Raw genomic sequence first — 26,127 nt, forward strand, 5'->3', positions numbered from 1 at the left:
CCTTATATTGTGAAGTTAGAAGGGCAGGTGATACATGCATCACTGAATTTCCTGCCTGTTCTACTAATATTTTAGCGTTTAACACTTGCCAACATTCCTTGACTTCTAGTTCAATCTGCTAACAATAGTCAACCTTCCCTGGTAAACATATTAGCAAGGTATGTCACTTGGCAGGCATTTTCTCTTTACATAAGGGGGTTTGGCATAACATAGTTTGAAGAACACTACTTTAAGCCAACACAGAGTAATATATATAATTTCCTGATACAATCCTACTCTTCTTCTCTTTACTTACCTTTTCTGTTGCCAAATTAGGACTGATAACAAGAGGTTTAATAATGGGAGCATTAGGATATTTGGCCTCCGATATATCCACTTCTGTATCCTTTTCATCACCAGCCAAGTCATCTCTGGACACCTCCTTTGAATAAAGAGAAGCAAGCAAAGCATTTACTGCAAAGGGCAGAATTCATCCTAATACATTATGAACATTCTGTTGAATATATCAAAGGTCACATATGCACTAATAAGCATTGTTATTGACTATTGCAATCACATTGCAGCGGTCCGAATCTAAAAATCACTTCCATCACAGTACCTGTTCCTCCAGCACATCTTCGAGGTCCTCCAATATGTTGGGGTCGAAATTGGTCACACGTTTACTCTGTAATCCGACAACATCCGATACTGGCAACAAACTTTCAAGTGACGTGTGCTTGAAGCAAAAAAAACACTTGTTCAGCAAATTTATGGAACATGTATCTTCTGCAGAATTGTTCTAAAATCTATATTGCTACAATGATATAAAATATCTGTATCAAAACTAATAGTGCATCAAGATATTAAACAAACAATCTAGTAGTTACTTACCTTCAGTAATTTTCTTTCTGATGGATACTTTATCTAACAACATATTATTCACCTTTAGAAAATCTCCAGATGCCAGACTGGATCCAAAAGATTTAAAACTGCATTGCTCCAGCACACCTGTAGGTTGCGTTGTGCAACTCTATGCTAACGTTGTTCTGCCTCAGTACTGATGAACGAAGTTGTACATATGAAGCACCTCTGCACGCGCATGTCAGTTTCCTTCTTGACTCTGTCCAAGCTCTGGAACATGGGATACAACAATAATCAGTGCTATCAGTGTGCACATTCATATATGTTTGAAAAGTAGACTAGAGTTTTCACCATAAAGAGCCTTACTGAAGGTAAGTAACTTGCTCTGATGAATACTTCTAATTGCATATTCCTCACTTTAGAATATGTCCCAAATCAGTTCCTCCCAAGTGGTGGGTCTGTGGAATGGCTAAAATCAAAAGTCCTGCCAAACCGAGCAAGTAAAATGCCCTTACCATCAAAACTGTCTGTCATAACCAGGAGGCTGGACTAAACAACACTCTATGTCGTAATCAACAAACAACACCTACACAGACTCCAGACCATTCAGAACACCACCTCAATACTCATACTTGACCTCTCATGCTGCACCCACATCACACCTCACCTCAGGAAGCTTTCCTGGCTCTCTAGCCACACATGCAGCCAATCCAAACTTCCTACACACAAATACAAAGACCTACACAACACAGGACCAAAATATCTGCACAGCCGCATACACTTTCACCAACCCACCAGACACATAGTATCTCTTTCATTCTCACTCACACACACTCTCCGCATATGCAAAAACAAAACTGGAGGTTGCTCATTCTCCTACATCGCCCCCAAGACATGGAACAACCTCCCTCAATAAATTAGAGCATCTTTCTCACTGCCGGAGACCTGGCTCTTTTGTACAAGCACCTTGGGGACAAGATACATACACACCATCCCCAGGATCTGGATATCCTCTTGAATGATCAGTGCACTATACAAATCAGCATACCATAACAACATAACCTAACCAGGCAGTATTGCTTTGTGAACATGTCCGCTGTTGTACAGGTCGTGGCCTGACAGATATCCAGAATTGAACGTGGGGTGCCAGTACAGCTGTAGCAGTTTGGACTGTGGTTGAATAAGCCCTCGGTTCCTCTGGAAGCTGCCTCTTGCCAGGGATTAGCAGAGCTTAATACAGAGGACTGTCTATCATGACACAGTCCATCTCTGCACTGTCTTGCCTTTCTTTGCCACAGAGAACACCACAAAAACCTGATTGTCCACCTGATGGTCTTTGGAGTGATTAATGTAAAAGCTCAAAATTCTCCTGGGGTCCAACCTATTGAGTCGCTCCTCTGTTTTTTGAAAGGTAAGGAGGACCAAAGAACATCGGAAGAGGGATGGACTGCTTAACATGAGTCACAACCTTTGGCAAAACAGCTACCCTGTTACTCAACATCACTTTATTTGGAGAAAAAGATGGGTAAGGCAGGTGCACTGAGACCGTTTGAGATTCACTCACGTGATAAACAGGAGTTCAAGTGACAAGTTAAAAGGCTTTCAGAGTCAAGACGTGTAAGGGACATCTGTGTGGTGGCTCAAAAGGGGCGTACTTGAGAAAAGTGAGGACTGAATTAAGGTCCCACTTGGGATCACAAAGGATTTGAGGGAGAAATGCGCAAAACGTTTTAAAAACATTAACAGTAAATGTTATTTGAACAATTACATTCTGCTTTTGATCAGGCAAATGCAAAAGGCACAGCAAAAAGGCTTACAAGTTCCAACTGCAAGTCTTTGAAGGGCCTGGGATAAATAATCAACAAGACATCTGGCAGTTTGACCTGTGGGTCAGTATTGTGGGTACCACATCAGGACACAAACTTGTCCTAGCATCCGGCGTGGACAGACTATGTTGAGGAATGCCTAGCAGCAAAGAAGACTTTCACAACTTCAGGAGGAAGACTGAATGCAGTCAATTGTCAGTGCTTAATGTGCATGCATGGAGGTGCAGATTGTGCAAGCCTGGGTGCAGGATCCTGCCCTGCCCTGCTACTGCTACATGAGGTCCACCTGAAGCAGAAGACAGATGCTCATTGCCAGAAGTTCTGGATAAGTCACTCTACTTGCCCAAACCGGAGCCACTAGGATGACTTAGGCCTGGTCGTTCCTGGTGTTCTTCAGAACTCTGGCAGCAGAGGCGGCAGAAGAAAGGCATACAGAAGTCCCATGCTCCAATCTATATGGAATATGTGTTGGGAGAGAGCCTTCTTGGAAACTCCAGCAAGCAACAGTTTTGACATTGTGTATTCTCAACAGTGGCACAATGATCTAGCCAGGGCTCTCTCCATTACTATAAGATTTCCTGTGCAACTTCAAGATGCAATTACCACACAGATCCTCCAGCTGCTGGCAGCAGTGTTTGTCTGCCCTAGGGTTAAAGATCCTGTCAGGTGGTTCACAGCCATGGAAGGGCCCCAGCACTCCAGCCAGCTCCTGAGGCAAAGAGCCTCCTGGCACAGGATCCCATCACACCTTGCCTGTTGCCGTAACATGTGGTGGTGGTTATGTCCATGAGAACCTGAACCAGCCTTTCTTTATTGAGTGGTAGGGTGGCTATCAGTGTCAAGCAGATGGCCCTCAACTTCAACAGGTCAATGTGAAGTTGGATCTCCACTGCAGGAGTACTCTGATCTCAGCTTTTCCAAAATTACCTCCCCAACCCAGCAGCAACCCATCCATCATTACCATCAGCTCCTGGTGGGACAGGGATCTGCCACAGGTGCAACTATGGTCAAGCTATCACCACTATAGGTCTATTGCGGTCTCTGACACCTGGATAGAGTCCGACAGTTTCCCCTTGTGCTGGGCCCACCGACACTTCAGGTTCCACTGCAGAGCCCAGATATCAATCAATCAATCAATCAATGACATTTATAGAGCGCACTACATACCCGTAGGGTCTCAAGGCGCTGGGGGTGGGGGGGGGGGTGTCGCTACTGCTCGAACAGCCAGGTCTTCAGCTTCTTCCTGAAGGAGAGGTGGTCTTGGGTCAGGCGCAGGTCGGTCGGGAGGGAGTTCCAGGTCTTGGCGGCCAGGTAGGAGAAGGACCTTCCTCCTGTAGTCGCTCTTCGGATGCGGGGGACGGCGGCGAGGGCGTCGTTGGCTGATCGGAGGTGGCGTTTGGGAGCGTAGAAGTTGATTCGGCTGTTGAGGTAGCTCGGGCCTTGGTCGTGTAGGGCTTTGTGTGCGTGGGTGAGGAGGCGGAAGGTGATTCTTTTGTTGACGGGGAGCCAGTGAAGGTCTCTCAGATGTCCGGAGATGTGGCTGGTTCGTGGGATGTCGAGGATGAGTCTGGCTGAGGCGTTCTGGATCCGCTGGAGTCTCTTCTGGAGCTTGGCGGTGGTACCGGCGTAGAGGGCGTTGCCGTAGTCCAGTCGGCTAGTGACGAGGGCCTGGGTGACGGTCTTCCTGGTCTCGGTGGGGATCCACCAGAAGATCTTCCGTAGCATGCGTAGGATGTTGAAGCACGCCGAGGAAACGTTGTTGACTTGCCTGGTCATGGAGAGGGAGGAGTCCAGGATGAAGCTCAGGTTGCGTGCATGGTCTGTCGGTTTGGGTGCGGTGCCCAGGGCGGGAGGCCACCAGGAGTCGTCCCAGGCGGAGGGTGAGGAGCCCAGGATCAGGACCTCCGTCTTGTCCGAGTTCAGTTTCAGGCGGCTGGTCGTCATCCACTCGGCTACCTCTTTCATCCCTTCGTGCAGGTTGGCTCTGGCGGCGGCGGGGTCGTTGGTCAGGGAGAGGATCAGCTGGGTGTCGTCGGCGTAGGAGATTATGTTGAGGTTGTGTTGGCGTGCGATGGCCGCGAGGGGGCTCATGTAGACGTTGAAGAGGGTGGGGCTCAGAGAGGATCCTTGAGGGACGCCGCAGATGACTTCGGTGGCTTCTGACTTGTACGGTGGTAGGCGGACTCTCTGTGTTCTTCCGATGAGGAAGGAGACGATCCATTCCAGCGCCTTGTCCTGGATTCCGACTTTGCTGAGGCGCTGTACTAGGGTGCGGTGGCAGACAGTGTCGAATGCCGCGGAGAGGTCTAGGAGGATGAGGGCCGCTGTTTCTCCGTTGTCCATCAGGGCTTGGATGTCATCGGTGGCGGCGATGAGGGCGGTCTCGGTGCTGTGATTGGCTCGGAAGCCGGACTGTGAGGGGTCGAGGGATCCATTCGTCTCGAGGAAGGCGGCCATCTGCTTGTTGACGGTCTTCTCGATGACTTTGGCTGGAAACGGGAGGAGCGAGATGGGGCGGTAATTCTTGAGTTCGGTGGGGTCCGCTGTGGGTTTCTTGAGTAGAGCGCTGAGTTCGGCGTGCTTCCAGCTCTCAGGGAAGGTGGCGGTGTCGAAGGATGTGTTGATGATGTCTCGCAGGTGGGGTGCGATGACAGCGTCAGCCTTGTTGAAGACGTGGTGAGGGCAGGGGTCGGTCGGTGATCCGGAGTGGATGGAGTTCATCGTGCAGATGGTGTCTTCGGTGCTGATCGGGGTCCAGGCGTGGAGGGTGGTGGTGGGGGGTGGTTGTTCGGTCTTGGTGTGCGTTGGTTGGTTGTTGAAGCTGTTGTGTATGTCCGCGATCTTGTTGTGGAAGTATGAAGCGAGGGAGTTGCAGAGGTCTTGTGATGGGGTGATGTCGTTGTTTCCTGCGCTGGGGTTGGATAGCTCTTTCACGATGTTGAAGAGTTCCTTGCAGTTGTGTGCGTTGTTGTTCAGCCGGTCCTTGAATGCAGTTTTCTTGGCGGCGCGGATCAGCTGGTGGTGCTTCCGGGTGGCCAGCTTGAAGGTGGTCCTGTTGTCCGGTGTAGGTTCCCTTCTCCAGACTTTCTCGAGGGCTCGGCAGTTCTTCTTGGAGCTCTTGAGTTCGTCGGTGAACCACGGGGCTTTCTTGCTGCCGGGTCTGCTGGGCGGGGTCCTCAGCGGGGCGAGTTCGTCCGCGCAGTTGCTGATCCACTTCGTGAGGTTGTCGGCGGCCTGGCTGGGGTTCGCTGAGCTGGCAGGGGGGTGCTGGCTCAGGGAGGTGGCGAGCTGGTCTGCTGTGATCTTGTTCCAGCTTGTCCACCTGGCATGGTGGACAAATAGGATGCAGGAGGTGAAGAGGCCAAGAAGTCTCTTAGCTGCTGTCATTGAGAGCCAGGACCAAAGCCCAGAAATTGTACACCCATGTGGCAATGGTGAGGCCAAGGAAGAGCACTGCAAACTGAAAATGATCCTGGCATACCTGGAACCACAAGGAGCTTCTCTGGGACTGCAAGATAGGAACACAAAAGTAGGCATCCTAGGAACACAGGCCCTGGGCCAATGTGAGCATCTTCAATTTGTTTTTCCACAAGAAAGTGTTCAGAGTAAGAAGATCTGAAATAGGACGAAGACCTCCATCTTTCTTTGGCACTATGAAATAACGAGAGTAGCAGCCAGGCCCTATTTCCAGTGCTGGAACCCTCTCCATGGCTCATTTGGCCAAAAAACCTCTTGATGCATCATTTTTAAAGCTTTGCAGGGTAAGGGCCCGAAATTCATTAGGAATTTGGTTGGCAAATATACCCCTTTATGGAATCTTCGCTCGGCCCAGCAAGAATTGCTAATGATTCCCCCTTACAAGAAAAAACGCCAAGGTGGCAGTAGTTTCCATTTTCTTGCCCCCTCTTTATGGAACTCCTTACCATTATCTCTAAGACTGAGCGACAATCTTCTTTCCTTCAGACAGGCTTTTAAAACCCTGCTATTCAGACAAACTTGCCTTTAATATAAATTGATGTGAAACTCTCTTTTGCTCAATGTACTTAGGTGTTAGGCTATGTTCCCAAAACTTCAGTAGCGCCATGAAGCCTACGGGCGTACGAGCGCTGTACAAATAAAAATGTAACATAACATAACATTAACATGCAAGATGGACAGGTGCTCTTCTGGAAGAAGCGCCAGGTCGAAAAGGAATGGGAGGGCATAGCCCCAATGGATGATTTGAAGGACCCACCTGTCAGATATTATACTTTGCCACCTTTGGAGGAAACGTTTAATTCTCCTTCCCACAAGGTAGGCGTGCGCCACTAAGTGCAAACTGGCTTGGAGGCTGATGATGCAGGGGCATGAGCCTGGTATGTTTGCTGCTGATGTGGACATTGTCTGCTAGATCCCAGTCCCTGAAAGAACTGGGGTTCCTGCTGTGGAGACAGGGAGCCTTGGTGTTGCTCTGGGGTTGCCTTGAAAGGCGAACAAATTGCACAGGGTGATGTCTTGTTGGAGTTGAAAGGCCTAATGAACAAGCCATGTCATGGCTTTCTTTAAAGCATTCCAGTCCTGAAGCAGCCTAATACCCAAACAGAAGAGACACATCAAAATGTCCTGTACATCACCATTGAATCCTGTGATCTCATCTAAGCTTGACGCCGTAGACCTACACTAGTGCGGACTGCTGTGCTCAAGCAGTCAGTGGTGTCCTGTCCATTACTAATGTTACTGTATCCGGACCATCTCGTATAGTTTGAGCGAGGTTGGGACAAAATTCTTCTGGGACTGCCAGTAAGATCTTGCCAACCATGTCCCATAGAGCATGGGAATTTCTCCCAAGCAAACAGCTGGCATTGAGTGACCAGAGAGCTAGACTGCCTGAGACAAACATCTACTTCCTGAAAGCTTTGATTCTTTTGGACTTGCTGTCTGGTGGAGTCGTCAGGAATGAACTGGGATTCGCCCGGCCAGTGTAAGTCTGAACCGATAGACATTATAGCATAAGGTGTTGTGCCAAGAAGTAAGAGTTACATGGTCTAGCCTGTGGCGCATAGCAACCTGCTTGGTTACTGGAGGGAAAGAACAAGATTTAAACTAGGTGCCTATTAAAGTGTCAGGCAGGGCCTCGTTGAAACATAGAAGAGGTTCAGATGAAGTCTGTATAGGTATCAGAACTTTTGTAAACACATTAGTTTTCCTCCATAGTTGGCAATTATAAGTTTAAGACTTCCACTGCCCATAATATTCCCACAACAAAGGAGGTACTCTCTTCTGTTGATGGAGCAGCAGGAGAACAAAACCCAGTGTCTGGAGAAGTTTACATCCACAGGCCTCCTGTAAATCCATATATGGATTGTCCTCATCACAATGTGAGTGGAAAAATCCCCATCAACTCCATTGTTCCCTCCAAAAGCTGGTAGACCCTGATCAGAGTTGGAACCAAAAGGTTGTTGGGGGGCTGTGGTGTGGCTCCAAGGCAGAAGCATATTTGTGTCTGACTTTGATTGAACAGGGGTTGGGTGCATCTGTATGGCTTTGGGGCATGACTTTGGCAGAGTCTGAGCCAAATTTAGCTTGGAGTCAGAAAGGACTATTGTGACAAGCTCTTCCTCCAGCGCCAGTAGCGCCGGGACCAGTGTCCACATCAAAGAAAATAGGCATGGATTTTAGTGCTGGGTTGAAAGTTGTTCTGATATTAAAGCAGAACCCACGATGGGTTTAGGAGGCACAGATGGCGCCAAGAGTGGACTAGTTGATGGTAACCTAACTGGAGGTCTATGCAGATCCTTGGGTCCGAAGGGAGAAGTAAGCGTGCTAGAGATGCACTGCATGACCTCTGTAAAGGCCTTAATCTATTGTAACATTGCCAGTGACCCCAGAAACTCTAGTGCTTTCTTTTTCACTTTGACTTGCTAGATGGCTAGGACAGCAACAAGGCACTGTTGCAGAAGTAGTCTCAAAAGCAGAAATAGATCCATGCCCTCAACTTCGAGCAGGAGCTGAACTTCTGTGACATTCTTCTGGGTTCAGCGGCATACAGCTTCGCTTCATGCTCAAGTGAAAGTGGAGCCGCATAAAACTACCTACCGGCACGTAGGAGCAATCCTGTTTTTAATTATTTGAATCCAGTATGGTGCCTGGGGATATTCTAAAGGTGAGGCGTCAGCGGTTAGAACAGAAGTGAAAAAGTTACTTACTTTTACCTGAATATGAGCAGACTGCTGTTGCTCCCACCGCTGCTGTTCACGGCCCGCAGCTTGACTTCCTGCTGTCAGCTGTTCTGCCCCATGGCTGGGGCTGCTCATTATCCTGGACTGCCTGCCTGCACTCAGTGCCGGAGTGCCTGCAGCCGCTATTCACGGTCCGTGGTCCGCGGTCCACGGTTCACAGCTTGGCTGCCTCCGGGCTGCTGCTGCTGTGTTGCTCCATTGCACTGTGGCTGGACTGCTCATCAGCCCAGAGTGCTCGCCGCCGCCGCGAACCACGGCTTTACTGTTGACTGTTTCCTGGCTGTTTGCTATTTGCTGGCTGTTGCTGGCTGCTCCGAGCTCCGTGCTTGTTCCGCTGCCGGAGGCAGGACTGTTATATTGTTGGACTGTTATATATCCCAGTGTGCTGCACCGCCAGAGTCCAGCTTGTTCCACCGAATATCTGCCACTGAAGATCCTCCACCCAAGAGCTAAGACTTGCACCCCCGGCGCCCCCCTACCACCTTCCTACCTGGTGCCTGGTGTTTGGTGCCTGGTGCTGCTGCATTTGCCTGCCTTTGGCCTGCTCTGGTCTGGTCCAGCCCGGTCCAGCTCCAGTATGGATCCTACTGGTACATCCATACCGGACCTCTGCAGCCTGCCATGTGCCGGTGACAAAGGAGAATTGGGGGAACCACAGAGTCTCTAGAGGCCGCTGAAGACACTGAGCTGACCCTGGGGCTTTTATAGCACACTTCTGATTATTCTCCCGGTGCATTCTGGGACTTGTAGCTTTGTAGTTCCCCACAGAGGTACATTAGACTCCCTTGCTCGCCTTGTTAAGGGAGTCTCACCGTCAAGACGAGGTGGAGCCCCGCGCAGGCAGCGGTCGTGTAATCTGTGAAGTGAAGCAGAGTGGTGCTTTCTGGATTCCTGGATCTGTGAGAGAAAGCCTGTGTCCCTCTTCTGTATGCCTCATGTTTGGTCAAAGTGCAGCATGTCTCTAGAGTAAGCCTGGGCGTAGTTTGCGTAGCAGCACTACACGTAGCTTCACGTAGTGAACTTTGAACTTCACATAGTACACTAGTCTGCAACACTACACGTAGCTTCACGTAGTGAACTTTGAACTTCACGTAGTACACTAGTCTGCGTAGCGTAGCTGATGACACTGTGTACTTGTCTGCACTGTGAAAAAATTGCAAATGACATACTGCACAGTGCCAGTAATGATAAAATAAATATCTCTATCTTTATATACCAAAGTTCATATAATACTTTCACCAAAGTGAAACTGAAAAATAAGCAAGCAGTGAGAGAGGTGATGATTTTGGGATCCTCCCTAACCTAGGGGGATTACCAAACAGATGCCTTGAAAACAAAAAAGCACATCTTATTGAACAATTTGGTGGTGGTCCCATCCTCTTAGGACCACCCCAAGCACAGTTATTGGCAAAAAAACATTCCCAAGAAAAGGCCTTGCAAAGCATTATGGAATGAGATTAGCAGTGGGCAGTGAATATTATATAGTATCCAATATCAAAATAATTCTACAAAGAGCTGCAGTTCAACTGGTGGATACTAGATGTCCCTCACGAGTCAAATGCAAATGCTTGATGAAAGGGTTTCAATGGTTTTGCATTTGATTCGTGAGCGACATCTAGTAACGACTAGTGGAACTGCAGCTTGATGTAAGAATAATTTCTATGCTTTGCTTTTGACTCGTGAGGGACATCTAGTAACGACTAGGCGAACTGCAGCTCTTTGTAGAATTATTTTGATATTGGATACTATAATATTCACTGCCCACTGCTAATCTCGTCCCATAATGCTTTGCAGTGGTATGGGTTTCACTCGGTACCGAAAAAAATATTCAATATGTGCTTTCCGCAGAGGAGGAAGATAAGAAATGGGGTTGTGTTGCAGGTGCTCTTAATTCAAATAGACCTTTAGGCCTAAGATGCAGGAATTCTTCCTAGCAAGATATGAATGTGACATCTTGGAACGCAGCCGGCCTTAGCACAAATAAAAACAAACTTATATTCTTGAAAGAGCAGATTCTCGATATATTTTGTCTCCAAGGGACTTGGATAGCTAAGAACTGGTCCACCGAAGATTATATTGTGCTAAGCCGGCGGCGCTCCATGTAAATAGAGGTCATTCTAAAGGAAGTGTTACAATCTTGTTAAGTACAAGTCTCAGTTGGTCCTATAAAGAATTTTCTCATGCCTCTAACCTGATTCAGGCGGTCAAGTTGGATCATAAGGTCAGCCAGCTTCTGTTGTACTCGTTGTTGATAATAAACATATATTTACCTCCATACACATCCTCTACACACCTATTAAAAGATCTTTTCTCCTTTATTTCCTCCATCCTGGAATCTGAAGACTGTAGATACACAATATTAGTGGGAGATTTGAACTCTAAAGTCTCATCGCAAAGTCTAAGCGTATTTTCTAATATTGAAAAAAATGAAGCCCTAAATATTCCCACTGCTCAATTCCAGAACAATTGCAGGACAGATAAAAGAGGAGCTTTATTTCTAGGAGGTCTGATAAGCTTAAATCATATAATTGCTAACAGGAGGTTGGGGAAAGATATTCCAGCAAACTATACCTATAAGGCTCCTACTGGGAGATCAATTCTGGATTATCTAATTGCCTTTGCAGATTTTTTTCACAAACTTATAAATATGGAAGTCTTGGGAAATGTTTTTAGTGATCACATGCTGATTTGCTTTAAAAACGACTTCATTTGTGATAAGGTAGGCTCCTGGAATTTTAAAGGTGCCACTGTAGGGTTTAATGTAACAAATGGTAGAAGCCACTGGAACACTCAAGCGACCTCTAAACTAAAAGGCACTTATCAACACTAATAAGAGATCAGCTGCTCTTAGAATCAGTTGAGTGTGATTGTACTCAACCTGATTTACTTGACGTCTTTTCCCATAACATTGACGTTTTGGCTAAATCTGGTAAATCAACTCATGTCCTTGTGCAAACGAGACCATATTTTAACCCATTGCTTCCTCTAAATAGGGAGATAAATAAGCTAGCGAGGGCCCAGTTCCTGTATTTTTCACATGAGTAAAGTAATTTAATAAACCTGCTAAAGAGGAAAAGACAGAGGGAAAAACTCTCCCTTAGGCAAATAAAGGACGATGGTGTAGTTTAAAGTGGCAGCTTCAAAAAATAATTCAAAAAGGTACTGGGGAAATAATCGCCGATTGCTGCGACACTGGGGTGAAATCTCTCTCAATACCCATAAAAGAAGAGAATTGGAAACTTTATTTGCTGGAATTGTACTCTGTGAATTTTGATTCCTGCGGATCGGATATTGTGGCATTTGATCAGCCTTTAATTTCAGTACCCAACTATGTCCATTCCATCGATGAAGTGGTCGGGCTATTAAACAAATGAGATCCTCAGGAGCAATGGGCCCTGATGAAATTCCCATGACACTAATCAAAAAGGAGCCTCTCTTGTGAGCTACTTAATTAGCTTCATTATTTCATTTTTGCTACTCTAATTGGAAAATCCCACCATCTTGGTCAGGAAGTATTTTAATTCCTCTATACAAAAAGGGGCTTAGATCTCATCCAGGTAATTATCAGCAAATAGCCTTACTGGATGCAACGGTGAAAATATTTGCACGTAGAATCCTCGATCACCTTACGGAATTGGTGGTAGAGAAGAAAGTTTTCCCCATTGAGAAAGCAAGCTTTAAGAAAAATCACTCTACACTAGATAATATTTTTATGTTGAAACTAATTGAGGAAAAATACACAATCTATTGTAATTCAAATGTATTTATGGCTTTTGTTGACTTCTCCACAGCCTTCGATAAGGTAGAGCGACCTCCATTATGGAGAAAATTGCAAAAAATGGGTTTGCCTCCCCCCTGCTATCCTTGATCATAGCACTCCACTTGCAAACTTGGTGCAAGATATTAATGGGTGGAAATCAAGGATTATCAAAAGTAATCCCTACTGAAAATGGACTCAAACAGGGTTGCTTGGTAGCACCGCTGTTATTCTCCCTATATATATCTGATTTGTTTTGTTCTAGCGGATGGAGATGCCCCGAAGATAAGTACCCACCCTTTTCCATGTCTACTTTATGCTGATGACAAAGTAGTAATGAACTTAACCCCTATTGGGTTGAATAGAAAGTTGGCAAATCAGTCCTGAAAGGCTGGAGGTGGTAGATACATACCTTTATTCAGGGAAATTTTTAACAAGCAGCTCAAAAAATGAACCTCACATTTCACACTCTACTAGTAAAGCTACATCGCACGCCAATGGTTTTGCATTTTTTAAAGCGTTATGGGTAGAAGACATTTTTTATACTTAGTGACGGTTTTTAAGGCAAAAATCCCTCCAACCCTGCTTTATGCGATTGAATCAATCCCTGTTAAAGACTGGAGTTTTTTGGATAAGGTTGAAGGTCAGATACTACGTAAAATACGTAATTTTAACACATTATTTACATTGGCAGCAATTAGATTGGAATTTGGTTTGATAAGCTCCTATACTCAAGGCTTATCCAGAGTTTTATGTTGGGGTTATCAGCTAAAACATAGCGAGCCAGATTCCCTAAGAAGTGCTCTATGCCATGAAATGTTTGATGCTAAGGCAGGTAACTACTCCTTTTACTGTGACTTCTCATTGGCACTAAAAACCTTTAGTATACAAGAAGAACTAGTGCTCACCCTTCCATCATAAGGATTGAAGTCACTCCTAAAAACTCTGAGTGGCAAAATTAGTTTTGATAGAGACATTCAATTCTGCAACTCAAAAGAAAGATTAAAACTAATAATTAGGACAAACTCACCGAGACTTGCCCAAAAATATTTTTGGGGGTATTTAGAACACAGTATTTGATGCTGGCTTTTATAGGTCGTATGAATCTTCTGCCTTTAAATGACCTTACAGCAAACTGGTCTCAGAATCTGAATAATGGGAAAATGTGTAATTTGTGTACGCTGAGTACCCAGACTCTGGACCATGTTTTGTTTGTATGTCCAGCATTGGCATTGAGCCGTTATCGCTAGCTTCGCCTGATGTTTTTACAAAACTCTGTTAAAAATGTAGCATCAGCCAGAGATTATCCCTTTTGTCCTAAAAACGAACCAGTGTGCGCAAAAATATTAAATTTTTTTAAGGAATTTATGTATAGTTTTTAAACTTGTACCAGTGTTCTTACAAGATTGTGCATAAAATGTAGTATCAACCCGAGACTATCACTTTTGAACAAAAAATGAAGCAGTGTGACTAAAACCTTTTAATTTATTTTGGAGTTTATGTGCATATCTTAAGTCTTCCTTTTTAGCACACTTCTTAAACGAACGGCTGTCCTCTTAGCTAGCCTCTCCATCTGCAAAGCATCAGTATTCTAGTTTTTAGTAATTTGTATTTTGCACATTGATAGGCAGCTATTAATTGCTCTTTTTTCCTAAATTAGGGTTAGGTTGCATCTGCTTCCCACCATGTTCTGTTGTTAATTTAAAAAAGCAATAACAAAATTGAATATAGTTGGAGTTCCAAATATTTAATAAATATATTGAATTGAATACTTACTTTTAATAGTAGTTTTACACTGTTGAAATCTTTTCTGAATTCATGAACACCTACTATCTCAACATCCATCCAAATGAAATTCCAGGACAATTTTTACGAAAATAAAGAAAAATCTCTTTGAAAAATATTATCTTTTAAATTAATTAATTAAACTAATTATGATTATTTTAACATTTTTATTCCATTTTTTAAATGTTATATCAAATTGAAAAGAAGGAAAACAACTCATCTGCAATCCTATTTCTCTTTCAGGTGAATCCTCATCAAAGTCATAGGCACTGAATAATCCTGCCCACAAGCAGGGATCCTGGAGTACTTTTAAAATTATACACATATGTATAACAAATGCTGCACCATAGTACCTTACATATATGTTTACAGGCTAAAGAACGGCTAGAAATTGTCAGATTTCAATTAATTTTAATTTTAAAAAGAAGCCAATTACATTGAAATGTGCCACTAATAAAAGTGATCATAGAAAATCTTTCATAAATCCTTTTAAACAGAAACGGAAAAGGGAATATAAGACATTGTTAGCCAATAGGCTACAATTCAGAGCATAGTAGAGAAAAGCAGAAACGGTACCGTCAAGAACCTGCTAATATACCCTGTATCCCATATGGGCTCCCAGGAGACAATAAGGTAAGGTCATTTTTATGTTAATTAGAAACCCTAGGGAACCTTTACTGGAGAAACGCTGTTGTGCCCAGACAAGTTGGAGACCTGAAGAAAAACCTTATCTACTGCTGCTTTGCCCTCCCGCCTCCCGCCTCGCGTTGCCCGACTCCACTGCCATCTGGGAGTACGAGGTGGCCGAGAGGAGCGCGGTCGAGGGAACTACATTTCCCAGGAGGCCAAGCGGCGCACGCCGCGTCACCAGCGTCACCAGCGCGCCTGGAGGCGCTCAAATAGCGCATCACCCCGGTCGAGGGGGGGAACCTTTACTGGCGAAACGCTGTTGTGCCCAGACAAGTTGGAGACCTGAAGAAAAACCTTATCTACTGCTGCTTTGCCCTCCCGCCTCCCGCCTCGCGTTGCCCGACTCCACTGCCATCTGGGAGTACGAGGTGGCCGAGAGGAGTGCGGTCGAAGGAACTACATTTCCCAGGAGGCCAAGCGGCGCACGCCGCGTCACCAGCGTCACCAGCGCGCCTGGAGGCGCTCAAATAGCGCATCACCCCCGTCTCGCGGGACGCCGGGCGAAGCCCGGGCAAAGGGCGGGCCGTCTGAGGCCGTCCGAGGTTGGCCAAGGTTGGATTGGGCCTGGTCTCTTGGCTCGCTGCCTTGGAGCTGACGCTTCTGCGCTTCGACATCTGCCGTGCAGACTGCTACGTAAGTTACATTGACTTTGGTTGTTCATAAAGTGTATGATGCGTCCAAAAAAGTTAACCACTCCTAGTAATTCTATTGAAAATTATCTGGTGCAAGTAGTTGAAAAAATTAACATCGACAGAAGAGCCTCTCTGGGAATAGACTCATCTGCTCAATCTCCCTTTATTGACATCGAGGCTGATGATCCCTTTGGCCTTCTAATCAACAATAGCACTAATAGTGCTACACCTGACTTGTTTCCAGATACTATCACTATACAGCCAAGTGGTACCGTTGCTGGAGTTGAAGACCTTAGTGTCAACGAGGTATTGGCTGATACAATTATTAGTCAGGATCATTCTACCTCCCCTCCAGCACCCGTTCCGGGTAAACGGGAATGTCTCAGGTCAGCTAAGAATAGAGTAGCAAACCCCCCGAGGAAACACTCTGAGGAAGAGGAGCATGATCTGACTAGTGAAGCATACATTACACTTTCGAATGCCCAATTTAATAAACTACTGGCTCTGATGGACACAAAAATTAAAGGTGTGGTCAAACCCCTGGTTAGCAAAATAGATAAGCTAACTTCTGAGGTTAACCGATTGGAAGGTCAACTACAAAAATCCATAGGTGAGATAGGGAAACTTCCGGAAAATGTCTCTGCAAAGATAGAGGAATCTGTAAACAAATCAGTAACTACAGCTGTTAGTGGTCTCATCCCTGTCCCTGTATCAAACCCCCTAATGGCAAGTAATAACACTCTACCAGGTGATTCTCATATTACCTCAATCCCTGCTCCTGCTGTTGAAGACCCGTTTATTGAAATGGGGACTTTCGAACTTGTGGTTGAAGCTTCCCCACTGGTACTTGTCCTTGCCAATGTTCCTCCCTTGGCTCAAGGCGAGCGGGAAACAACATCTTCTCTAAGAAACAAATCTTTATCATGGTTAACCACCAACATGGTAATTACTCCTTGGGGAAAGCAGCAACTTTCTGAAGAGCTCGTCAAAGCGAGAAGGGTACAGTGGATCGGGGACAGGGTGAAAAAGTTTAAAGGGGAGTGTGTCGTCCTCCACTTCTCTGACCCTGGGGTCTTGCCTAACATCCTACCAAACATCTTACCACCTCAAAGGCGAACAACTTCAATTGTTCCATTGACTTTGGACTTCTTTTATCCTAGAAAGGGAAGCGGACCAAACTCAAGTATTTTAAGAACCAAATGGAACATTGTGACTAAGAGGGGGAGGAAGGATGTTGCTTCAGTGGACTGGGGTCTGGGGTTGGAAAATCGTTTTTCTGCATTGTCTAACTTAAGCGATTGTGACTGACAACCATCTACCTGTAATACTGTGACCGTGCCTGTTTGTGCCAAAAGTACACCAGATTTAGCTTGTAATTTCACATCAACTAGCCCTCTGGGGCTCTTGACTGTCGATTTACCTGGGGTATCTAATGTTACAACCATAGACCAGGCTACAGGGGGTAAGGTGTTAAACACGCATACTACAAGCTCCGGTATTCCTATGACACCTATCTCAGGCAATCTTTTGTCATGGAATGTGGCTGGAATATCTTCCAAAATGGACAGCGCTGATTGGTTTGAATTTATTAATAGGTATGACCTCTGTATTTTTCAAGAGACTTGGGCGTGTGAGCCTACTTTTGCATTGGGGTATGTAAACTTTCATGTTCCTGCTATCAAGGGCCCTAAAGGGCGGCCTATGGGGGGCCTTACTATATGGGTTAGGCAGTCTTTAAAAATTGCTGTAAAATGTGTGGAACTTGACCAAAAAGATATCCAGCTTATCAGATTGACAAGTGATTTACCCCTCTCCATGGATATATATAATATCTATGCCAGAGGTGGTAGCAAAGGTAGATCCGAGGTTCTTATGTGCCTTTCTACACTTCTTGAGACCGAATCTGCAGGAAAAAACATCTTAATTGCAGGTGATTTGAATCGGACATTCGAACCTCTCATCACTGGTGATTCTCCTCTGGGATCGGAGGAAGATAAGCTTTGGGACATTCCCACACTAGAGTCCCCCCCGATAACTCGGTGGACGGCTGACATCCTAGGTCTAAACGCCATGGGCCCGATTCACAGAATGAACTTAAGACTCAATCCTAAACTTAGTACTATTTTGGTATTCACAAAATGCACTTACTACTTTTGGCATTCACAGAATGAACTTACTACTTTTGGTATTCACAGAAGTTAGGATTTTGTCTTAAGTCTGTCTTAAGTCTGTCTTAAGTTTGTCTTAAGACAAAATCCTAACTTCTGTGAATACCAAAAGTAGTAAGTTCATTCTGTGAATGCTGAAAGTAGTAAGTGCATTCTGTGAATACCAAAATAGTAGTAAGTTTAGGATTTTGTCTTAAGTTAGTTCTGTGAATCGGGCCCCATGTGCTTGGAGCATGGGTTACGAGCCCTGAACGGCCGAACCCAATCAGACCGTGTTCCCGCCATGACGTTTAATAACGGGCGAAGCAAAAGCCGTATTGACTACGTCATCTGTAGTACATCGCTATGGCCATCTCTCAGCGATATGGTAGTTACAGCCAGGATAGAAAGTGACCACGACCCGCTATGCGTCTCGCATAATTGGTGGACATCTAATGTAATCACTCCAATTCCTTGTGACTTACTTGTGCCGCCAACGATCACGCAATCCAATAATATGCGTAGGTTAAGATGGTCTGGTGTTAAGACGGACCAGCAGGCCCTGGAAAAGATAGGAGCAGCGGCAGACAAGGCCATCCTGGCATTGGAAAATATCACTGCTTTTGCACAAGGACAAGAAGATGTTAATAAAGTTCATACGACTCTCTTTGACGAAGTCAAAAACTTTTTCTTAAAACCCGCACGAAACAACAGGGCTTGTCCATTTAAACCAGCAAAGTGGTATAACCAAGATTGCAGGGCAGCAAGATTTAAACTAGGAGCTGCAATCAAAAATAATAATCTGAGTGAGACTCGGTCTGCCAGGAAGCACTATAAAAACTGTATCGCCAGGGCAAAAAGAGACTGGGACGAAGACCATTGGCAGAAACTGAGATGTGCTAGTGAAAGTAAAAATTCTAGACAATTCTGGCATATTGTCAAATGGGCCCATGATAGATCTCCAGAGCCTCCCAACAATAATGTCCCTCATGATGCCTGGGTTAAGTTCTTCAGCGAGCAGTACTCTTCCAGAGATCAGCCTGCTAGTAATTCTAACCTTACATATCTGTTCGCAGATGAAGATATTTTTATGCCAAGCGAAATCCTGATTGCCCTGAAATCCGTTCATAGGGGCAGAGCCCCGGGTAATGACGGCGTTCCGGCGGATGTCTTCTTAGATGACACCGACAGGTGGAGAAAGTACATCTGCCTTTTATTAAACCACATAGCCAGGGGGGCTGAAATCCCGGTATCCTGGCGGGGTGCTGTCATTATACCAGTATACAAAGAGGGGGATCGTGCCCAACCCTGTAATTATCGCCCAATCAGCTTAATAGACACGGTCCAAAAAGTGGTAGGACGTGTAATCATTAATAATCTGCTTGATTGGGCTGAGGAGCAGAACGTCCTATCCCCTTTTCAGGCGGGTTTTCGCAGAGCAACTAGCACTGTAGACCAGGTCTTTCGCTTCCAACTGATACAATGGCGGACAGTGGTCCTGGGCGGATGCAGTCTCTACGCAGCTTTTGTTGACCTACGGGCTGCATTCGACCTGGTGCCGAGGGCAAAATTGTGGGAGGTGTTGGCAGCCCTGGGGGTCCCGATGATTATTTTAACCTTGATCATGAGACTTCACGAGGGCACTTATGCTAAGATCCAATGGGGTGGCTACGGTAACGATACTATTGACTTCCCTGTCGAGCGGGGGGTTCGGCAGGGTTGTTCAATGGCACCAACACTGTTTACTCTTTTTATAAACGGAATTGTTCCCCTTATGCAAGCTGTGCCCGTAGATGCTCCCTCACTCGCTGGTGCAAAAGTTCCAATTTTATTGTTCGCAGACGACACCTTAATTTTATCAAAATCCCCAAGTGGTCTGCAAAAGGCATTGGCAATCTTTGACAAATTTTGTTGTGATCATGGTTTGGAGGTAAATGCAGCTAAAACAAAACTCATGGTTTTTAATCCTTGTAGGAATTATAAATCCAAAATAACCATGAGTGGGCGCTGCCTTGAAGTTGTGAATTCCTTTACTTATCTGGGGATACATATCTCAAATGACAACAGATGGAACCACCACTTGAATCTGGCAATATTAAGACACAAACAACTGGCTGGTACCATCATTAAGGAGCACACGAAATCTTTAACTAAGCCAATCAAACCGCCACTAATCATATACGAGGCTAAAGCAATAGGGTCTGCACTATATGGGGCAGAGCTGTGGGGGCAAGAAAACCTCCAGGAGCTACAGAGGTCAGAGAATAGCTTCCTCCGAAAACTAACTGGCACCCCACAGAGCAGTCCCCTCTTGCCACTCAGATATGATCTTGGTAGGAAGGAAATCTCGGCTATGTGTAAACTTCGACCGATACTATATTGGCGTAGAATTTGGACCATCCCCGAGTTGTCACAGTATGCAGAAGGATTTGCTGATGTGATCAAAGCAGATTGATTTCATGAAATTAAATGGTTTAGATCATTGAGAACAGCACTAAGTGAACTAGGGTTAAGTGAATTGTGGTCGGATCCAACCGGGTCATCCTTTCCATCAAAGTTGTTTATAAAAAACCTTTATTGGGAACAGGTTGAAAATAAGAGTCTCCTTAACAATAATAATGGGTCTATGACGACTGCCTTCCTTGAAGCTAAACTGTTTCCAATGTTTGAAATGTACTGGGATATTATAACTAAACCCATGGACAGGAAACTGTTTTTCCAAATGAGGGCTGGCTCTCTACCTCTTGGTAATCTAACATCTAAATGGAGAAATAGAGGTCCAGCAACTTGCCTAGTTTGCGGGGAAGGCAATGAGACTCTGGGACACTTCTTGTTTGTCTGTGATGCATATTCTGTTCCTAGACGTGTGTGGTTGGCCCCCATGTGCAGAAATTTGGGTACTAAAAGCTTCATGGTAGCTCTACGCATTGTTAAAACTACCTCCTTAAACTGGATTATCATAGCGACCGCAAAGTACTTGGGGTGGGCGTGGGTAATTAGGCAGAGATTGCTAGTAGGGTGACTACTCTCTGCCTAGATGATCAGAGACTGCTAGTTCATCTATTCTCTGTTCCCATGCCAGGTGTCTATCTGACGAAAACATTTTATACTAATTTTTAACTATGTAATTGGATTGTTTTTTAATATGACTTTATAATATGAACTTTGCACCTCGATGGTAAATAACTGGATGTAATGTTATTTTAAACTTCTTTTTTAATGTGTATTGTGCTTAAAGTCATGCTGACTTAGTAATTTAATTGTATTTTATTATGTGTTTGTTTGTCTGCTTTTATGAGTAAACACTCGAATAAAGCACTTTTGAATTGAATTGAGAAACCCTAGGTGAAACAATTGTTTTTTTGTTTTTTTAATTTTTGAAAACCTTTATTTGAGGAAATGGATGCATACAAATACGGGCCTACAACCCGGAGGCCGGCCACGGACAAAACTGGAAAGCACCATCATCAATTAAAGGCACGGAGTGGTTAGATGATATTACTTATCCCTGTAAGTCAATGTTATTAACTAACTGGAACCACTCGACATAGGATCAAAGGAGGTTAATTTTTATATATGAAGAAAGAACGGATCAGTTGTATAGGTAGCAACATGGTGTACGTGGCGGGGAATAATCCAACTGGTTCATTGCAGTACAGCCAAAAATCAATAATCAGAAAGGTGCATAGCATGCAAAACATAAATTCGCTTATAGTTCCTCAGTGGTAGTATCCACGCCTGACCACATGTACCCAGAAGCAAACTGAACAGCGATTCCGCAGTAATAAAAACCATCAGGGAAACTGATAAGTTGCCATCATTATACATCCCAACCCAAGAAGTAAGAAAACAAAAATACTAAAGAGAAAGGGAAGTAGGGGGACTCCACGTTACTGTACCCGCCCCCCAGTGGTAATCACGAGCAACAGTACAACTAGCGAGCGTGCTTGGGGGCGGATCAACCAATTCAGGAGAAACAGTACTACGGGCACCATACTACCCAAATTACCCATCCCTCCCCTCATAGTAACTCACCCCGCGCGGTTACGCACAGTCGTGGAGTTCCAAGAAAAGGACACAAAAGAGCCATAGAAACTAAGAACTACCTAATAGACCCTAAACCACCCATCCCACCCTGCACCCCTGCAGAAGGCTATGGCCTACCCCCCCCAGCAGCGTGCCTGTCGCCCTAATTATGAACCCAAAATATAGGAAAGATAATATAGAGAAACGGAAAAAGAAGAGAGAGAAAGGAAAAGCCTGGGGAGAGGAACCATTTAGCCAATAATACGGCCCCCGCCCCCCGCCCACACACGCCATGAGCGTGGCCCAAAACGAAACTAGCAAGTGTTCAGTTATACGTAAATACGAAAGAATCAACAAAGCATCACAATGTAGGGCAGTCCACAGCTCCATTCACCGATTAATAGTCCTCCGAAGCAAGAAACAAGTTCATCCTAGTCCTTTCTTCGCCAACGTCGCAATGTGCATAGATCCAGTGGGCATAGGACATGGCAATGAAGAAAGGCAGTGGAAAAGTTGCTGGACTTTCAACAGAAGCAGCAAATAGAACCCCCTCTCCCGAGGGCAATGCAGAAACTGTTCACAGCATCCATGTATACCAGTGTCAATGAACACCAGCGGTTCCACCCGTTCTTGTATCGGATCATCGCTACCCCATCCAGAAAGCGGGGAACAATCAACGACCTCACCGGGCCCATCCGCGTCCTCAAGAGCAGGCCCGGGAGCAATGGCGGCCATCACATCCCCCTGCGCACAGGAGTCCCGGACCATGGTCGACCTCCAGGTCTTCAAAGCTTGCAGGACGTCTACAATCATTGGTTCTAGCTCACCAGTATAGGCCCAAGCGGGGCACAAGGGCAAGAAGTCGGCATCCCGGGACCCCGCACAGGACATGGCTACAGCCGCCATTTTGCGACAATTGCGCCGTCTCTCCGGATTCATCTCCAGGGGTGAGCTCAATAGCAGAACCCCGGCGGGACCCCCCTCAAGCCCACAAGCAGCACCCACAGCGCTGAAATGGTGACCACAAAAGAGGGGGACCCGCCGGCGACACCACTCCGCCAAGATCCCTCTTCGCCACCGAGCAAAGCAGCCCGGTACGGCCGGACGGCAACAAAGGGGGGAGCCACCAAACTCGGCGTCCCCAACCCACAACTTGCCGCACACCACCTCTGGAGCACCGGACGGTCATCCCAGGCCCGTTCATTTGCCTCCGGGCTCTTCGCACATCGGCATTTTTCGGCCGGCCCCAAACCTCCACCCGAGGCGTACCCAACCCACAACTTGCCTCACACCACCTCTGGAGCACTGGACGGTCATCCCAGGCCCGTTCATTTGCCTCCGGGCTCTTCGCACATCAGCATTTTTCGGCCGGCCCCAAACCTCCACCCGAAGCCGCCGCCGACACCGTCTCGCCGGCAACTCGCTAAGGGCGAGGCCCCGGTCTCAACCCCGGGGAGGCCGCACTTTCCGGGAGGACGCCGCTGTGGATCCACCGAGCACCGGACCCACCAGGAAGGATGGTAAGTGACTGCAAAGCTCTGCATATAAGTTGTTGTCCATTTTGGGCAGGATGAACAACAGGATATTAGAATTTAGGCGGGTAGGACGGCGGAGCCGAGCTAACGTGCGGCCATCTCGTTGTCGAGCTTGGCTCCTCCCCCCGGTGAAACAATTGTTGCACCCTGTAATACTGTCTATCTATGGAGGTGGGAAAGTTGCTTATGACTTTGTTGATGATTCCCCTGGAAGACAACTAGGATTACAGGTGAGTAATTTTTCCTTCTCTTCCAGGGGAACCTCATCAATAGTCATAAGCACTGAATATCATAGCAAGTCCAGCCCACAAATAGGTGGATAAGAAATACAACAGCTCCAATAATCACCGAAAAAGATTCCTCAAAGAAGCCTGCCCTTATTGAGTATCCGCTTGGGAGTCTGAATTTAGACAACACTTTTTAGTAAAGTTATGAACAGATCTCAAAATAGCAGCTTTAATTTTTTCTGAAATGGGAGCATTTCTTAGAAGAGCTGTAGTTGCAGCTTTTCCCTGTGTGAAATGTGCTTTTAGGTTTACCAGGTAGGAGGTTCTTATCTAGTTGGTATGAAAGAAGTATACAGGAGACTATTCATCTAGAAATTGATTGGTTTAATGATGGTAAGCCTGTTTTTACTGGACCATATTTAACAAAAAGACTGTCTAATTTTCTTATATCTTTAGTTTTGTCTAGATAGAATTTCTAGACTCTTTTTACATCTAGAGAATGTAGAGATTTCTCTGCTGTGGTCAATGGATTAGGAAACAATGTAGGCAATGAAATGGTTTAATTAATATGGATTAATGAAACCAATTTAGGAAGAAACTGGGATCAGGCTCACTACAACTTTATTACCATGAAATACATTGTATTGTTCAATAGTGTAGAGCACCTGAATTCCACTCACTCTGCGTGCTGATGCAATAGATACTAAGAAATAAACTTTCCTTGTATGGTGTGGTAGGAGGCTTTATGAATGGTCTTCAAAAAGGGGGGGCATTAATTTGGATGATACAATGTTAATCTCCAAAGGAGGAGATAGGGACTTAATTTGAGGGAATACCTTCCTTATCCCTTCTAGGAAGTCTTTAATTTTAGGAAGTGTAAAGATAGAGGTTTCTGATGGAGATTTTCGGTTAGCAGTTATCGCCACAAGATGTTCTTTAATAGAAGAAAACTTCAAACCATACTTTGTCAGATGACGTAGATAGGGTATAATCACTTCTTCCTGATACAAGAATGGATTTTGTCTATTCTGGGTGGACAGTATGCAAAACCTCTCCCACTTGAAGGAATCTGATTTTTTGTGGTAAGTCTTTTAGCCTCTCATTGTATGTCCATGCAGTCTTGTGGAGGACTTAAAAGACTGTTTAGGAAGAATTCAGAAGCCAAGCATTCAAGCTAAGTTAAGGAAGGTTGGGGTGCAGGATCTGGCCCTGAGTTTGTGTAGGAGATCCTGTCTGCATGGAAATCATTTGAGTGGTCTTTCTTACAGGTGAAGAAGGTCTGTGAACCACCATTGACAAGGCCATTCCAGTGCTACCATTATCATTCTGGTTTTGGACTTGTAGAATTTGAGGAGAAATGTCAGTATGAGAGGGATTGGGAGAAATGAGTAAAGAAATTTCCCTGACCAGTCTATCAAAAAGGCATTTACTTTACACCCTGATTAGTAGAATTTGAATGGTTAATCTTGGCATTTTTTGTTGTTTGCGTCCGCAAACAAATATATTTGTCGATAGCAACGGTCTTCAAAAATGTCTTGTAAGACCCCTTCATATCGAACCCAGTAGCAGCATTCTTGAAATACTTGGCTGTATGAATCTGCTTGTACATTCTCAACATCTGACTGGTGGACAGTTTGTTTGTGTGAAATTGCTGGCTATTCACCATTTCCTTATGGTTTGCTTTTTGAGAGAGAGAATTAGAGGTCTCGAGTGAATTCCTCACTGCTTGTTCAAATAATGCATTGTTGTTGTATCGTCGGTCTGAACAAGAAGGAAGTCAATTTTTATTGATGGGAGAAAATACTTCAAAGCCAGATAAACAGGGTCCGATTCACAGAACCAACTTTAGACAGAATCCTAAACTTACTACCATTTTGGTATTCACAGAAGGCACTTACTAATTTTTTTGTTCACAGAAGACACTTACTCATTTCGGTAATTCACAAAAGTTAGGAGTCCTAACTTTAAGACTCCTAATGCCTTCTGTAAATACGGAAAGTCTTAAAATTAGGATTTTTCTCAGTTTATTAGTAGTAAAGTTAGGACTCCTAACTTTAGGGCTTCTAAATGCCTTCTGTGAATACCAAAAGTTTTAAAATTAGGATTTTTCTCAATTTAGTAGTAGTAAAGTTCGGACTCCTAACTTTAGGACTCCTAAATGCCTTCTGTGAATACAGAAAGTCTTAAAATTAGGATTTATCTCAGTTTAGTAGTAGTAAAGTTGAGACAAATCTTAATTTTAAAACTTTCGGTATTCACAGAAGGCATTTAGGAGTCCGAAAGTTAGAAGTCATAACTTTACTTCTACTAAATTGAGAAAAATCCTAATTTTAAGACTTTCGGTATTCACAGAAGCCATTTTGGAAGTTTCTATGTAAATCTTTCTAGCAAATCCCACAAGGATCATCTCATACTTCCCCAACAGGGTGGACACAATGGCAACT

The 26,127-nt window shown here is 45.0% G+C and overlaps 1 protein-coding gene across 1 annotated transcript in view; it reads right to left on the bottom strand.

Annotated features, from left to right (window-relative positions):
* Window positions 1–26,127, bottom strand: part of LOC147734664 (uncharacterized) — a 5,992,067-nt gene that overhangs the window by 3,003,477 nt on the left and 2,962,463 nt on the right. Inside the window, exons 18-19 of the mRNA XM_086952471.1 lie at window positions 599–715; window positions 296–421 (exon numbers count right to left, since the gene is read on the bottom strand). Of these exons, the coding sequence (XP_086808597.1) occupies window positions 296–421; window positions 599–715 (243 nt within the window). The remainder of the gene's footprint in view (window positions 1–295; window positions 422–598; window positions 716–26,127) is intronic.

The sequence above is a fragment of the Lissotriton vulgaris genome, chromosome 1_2, assembly GCF_964263255.1.
Source record: "Lissotriton vulgaris chromosome 1_2, aLisVul1.2, whole genome shotgun sequence".
In the NCBI taxonomy this organism is placed as follows: Eukaryota; Metazoa; Chordata; class Amphibia; order Caudata; family Salamandridae; genus Lissotriton; species Lissotriton vulgaris.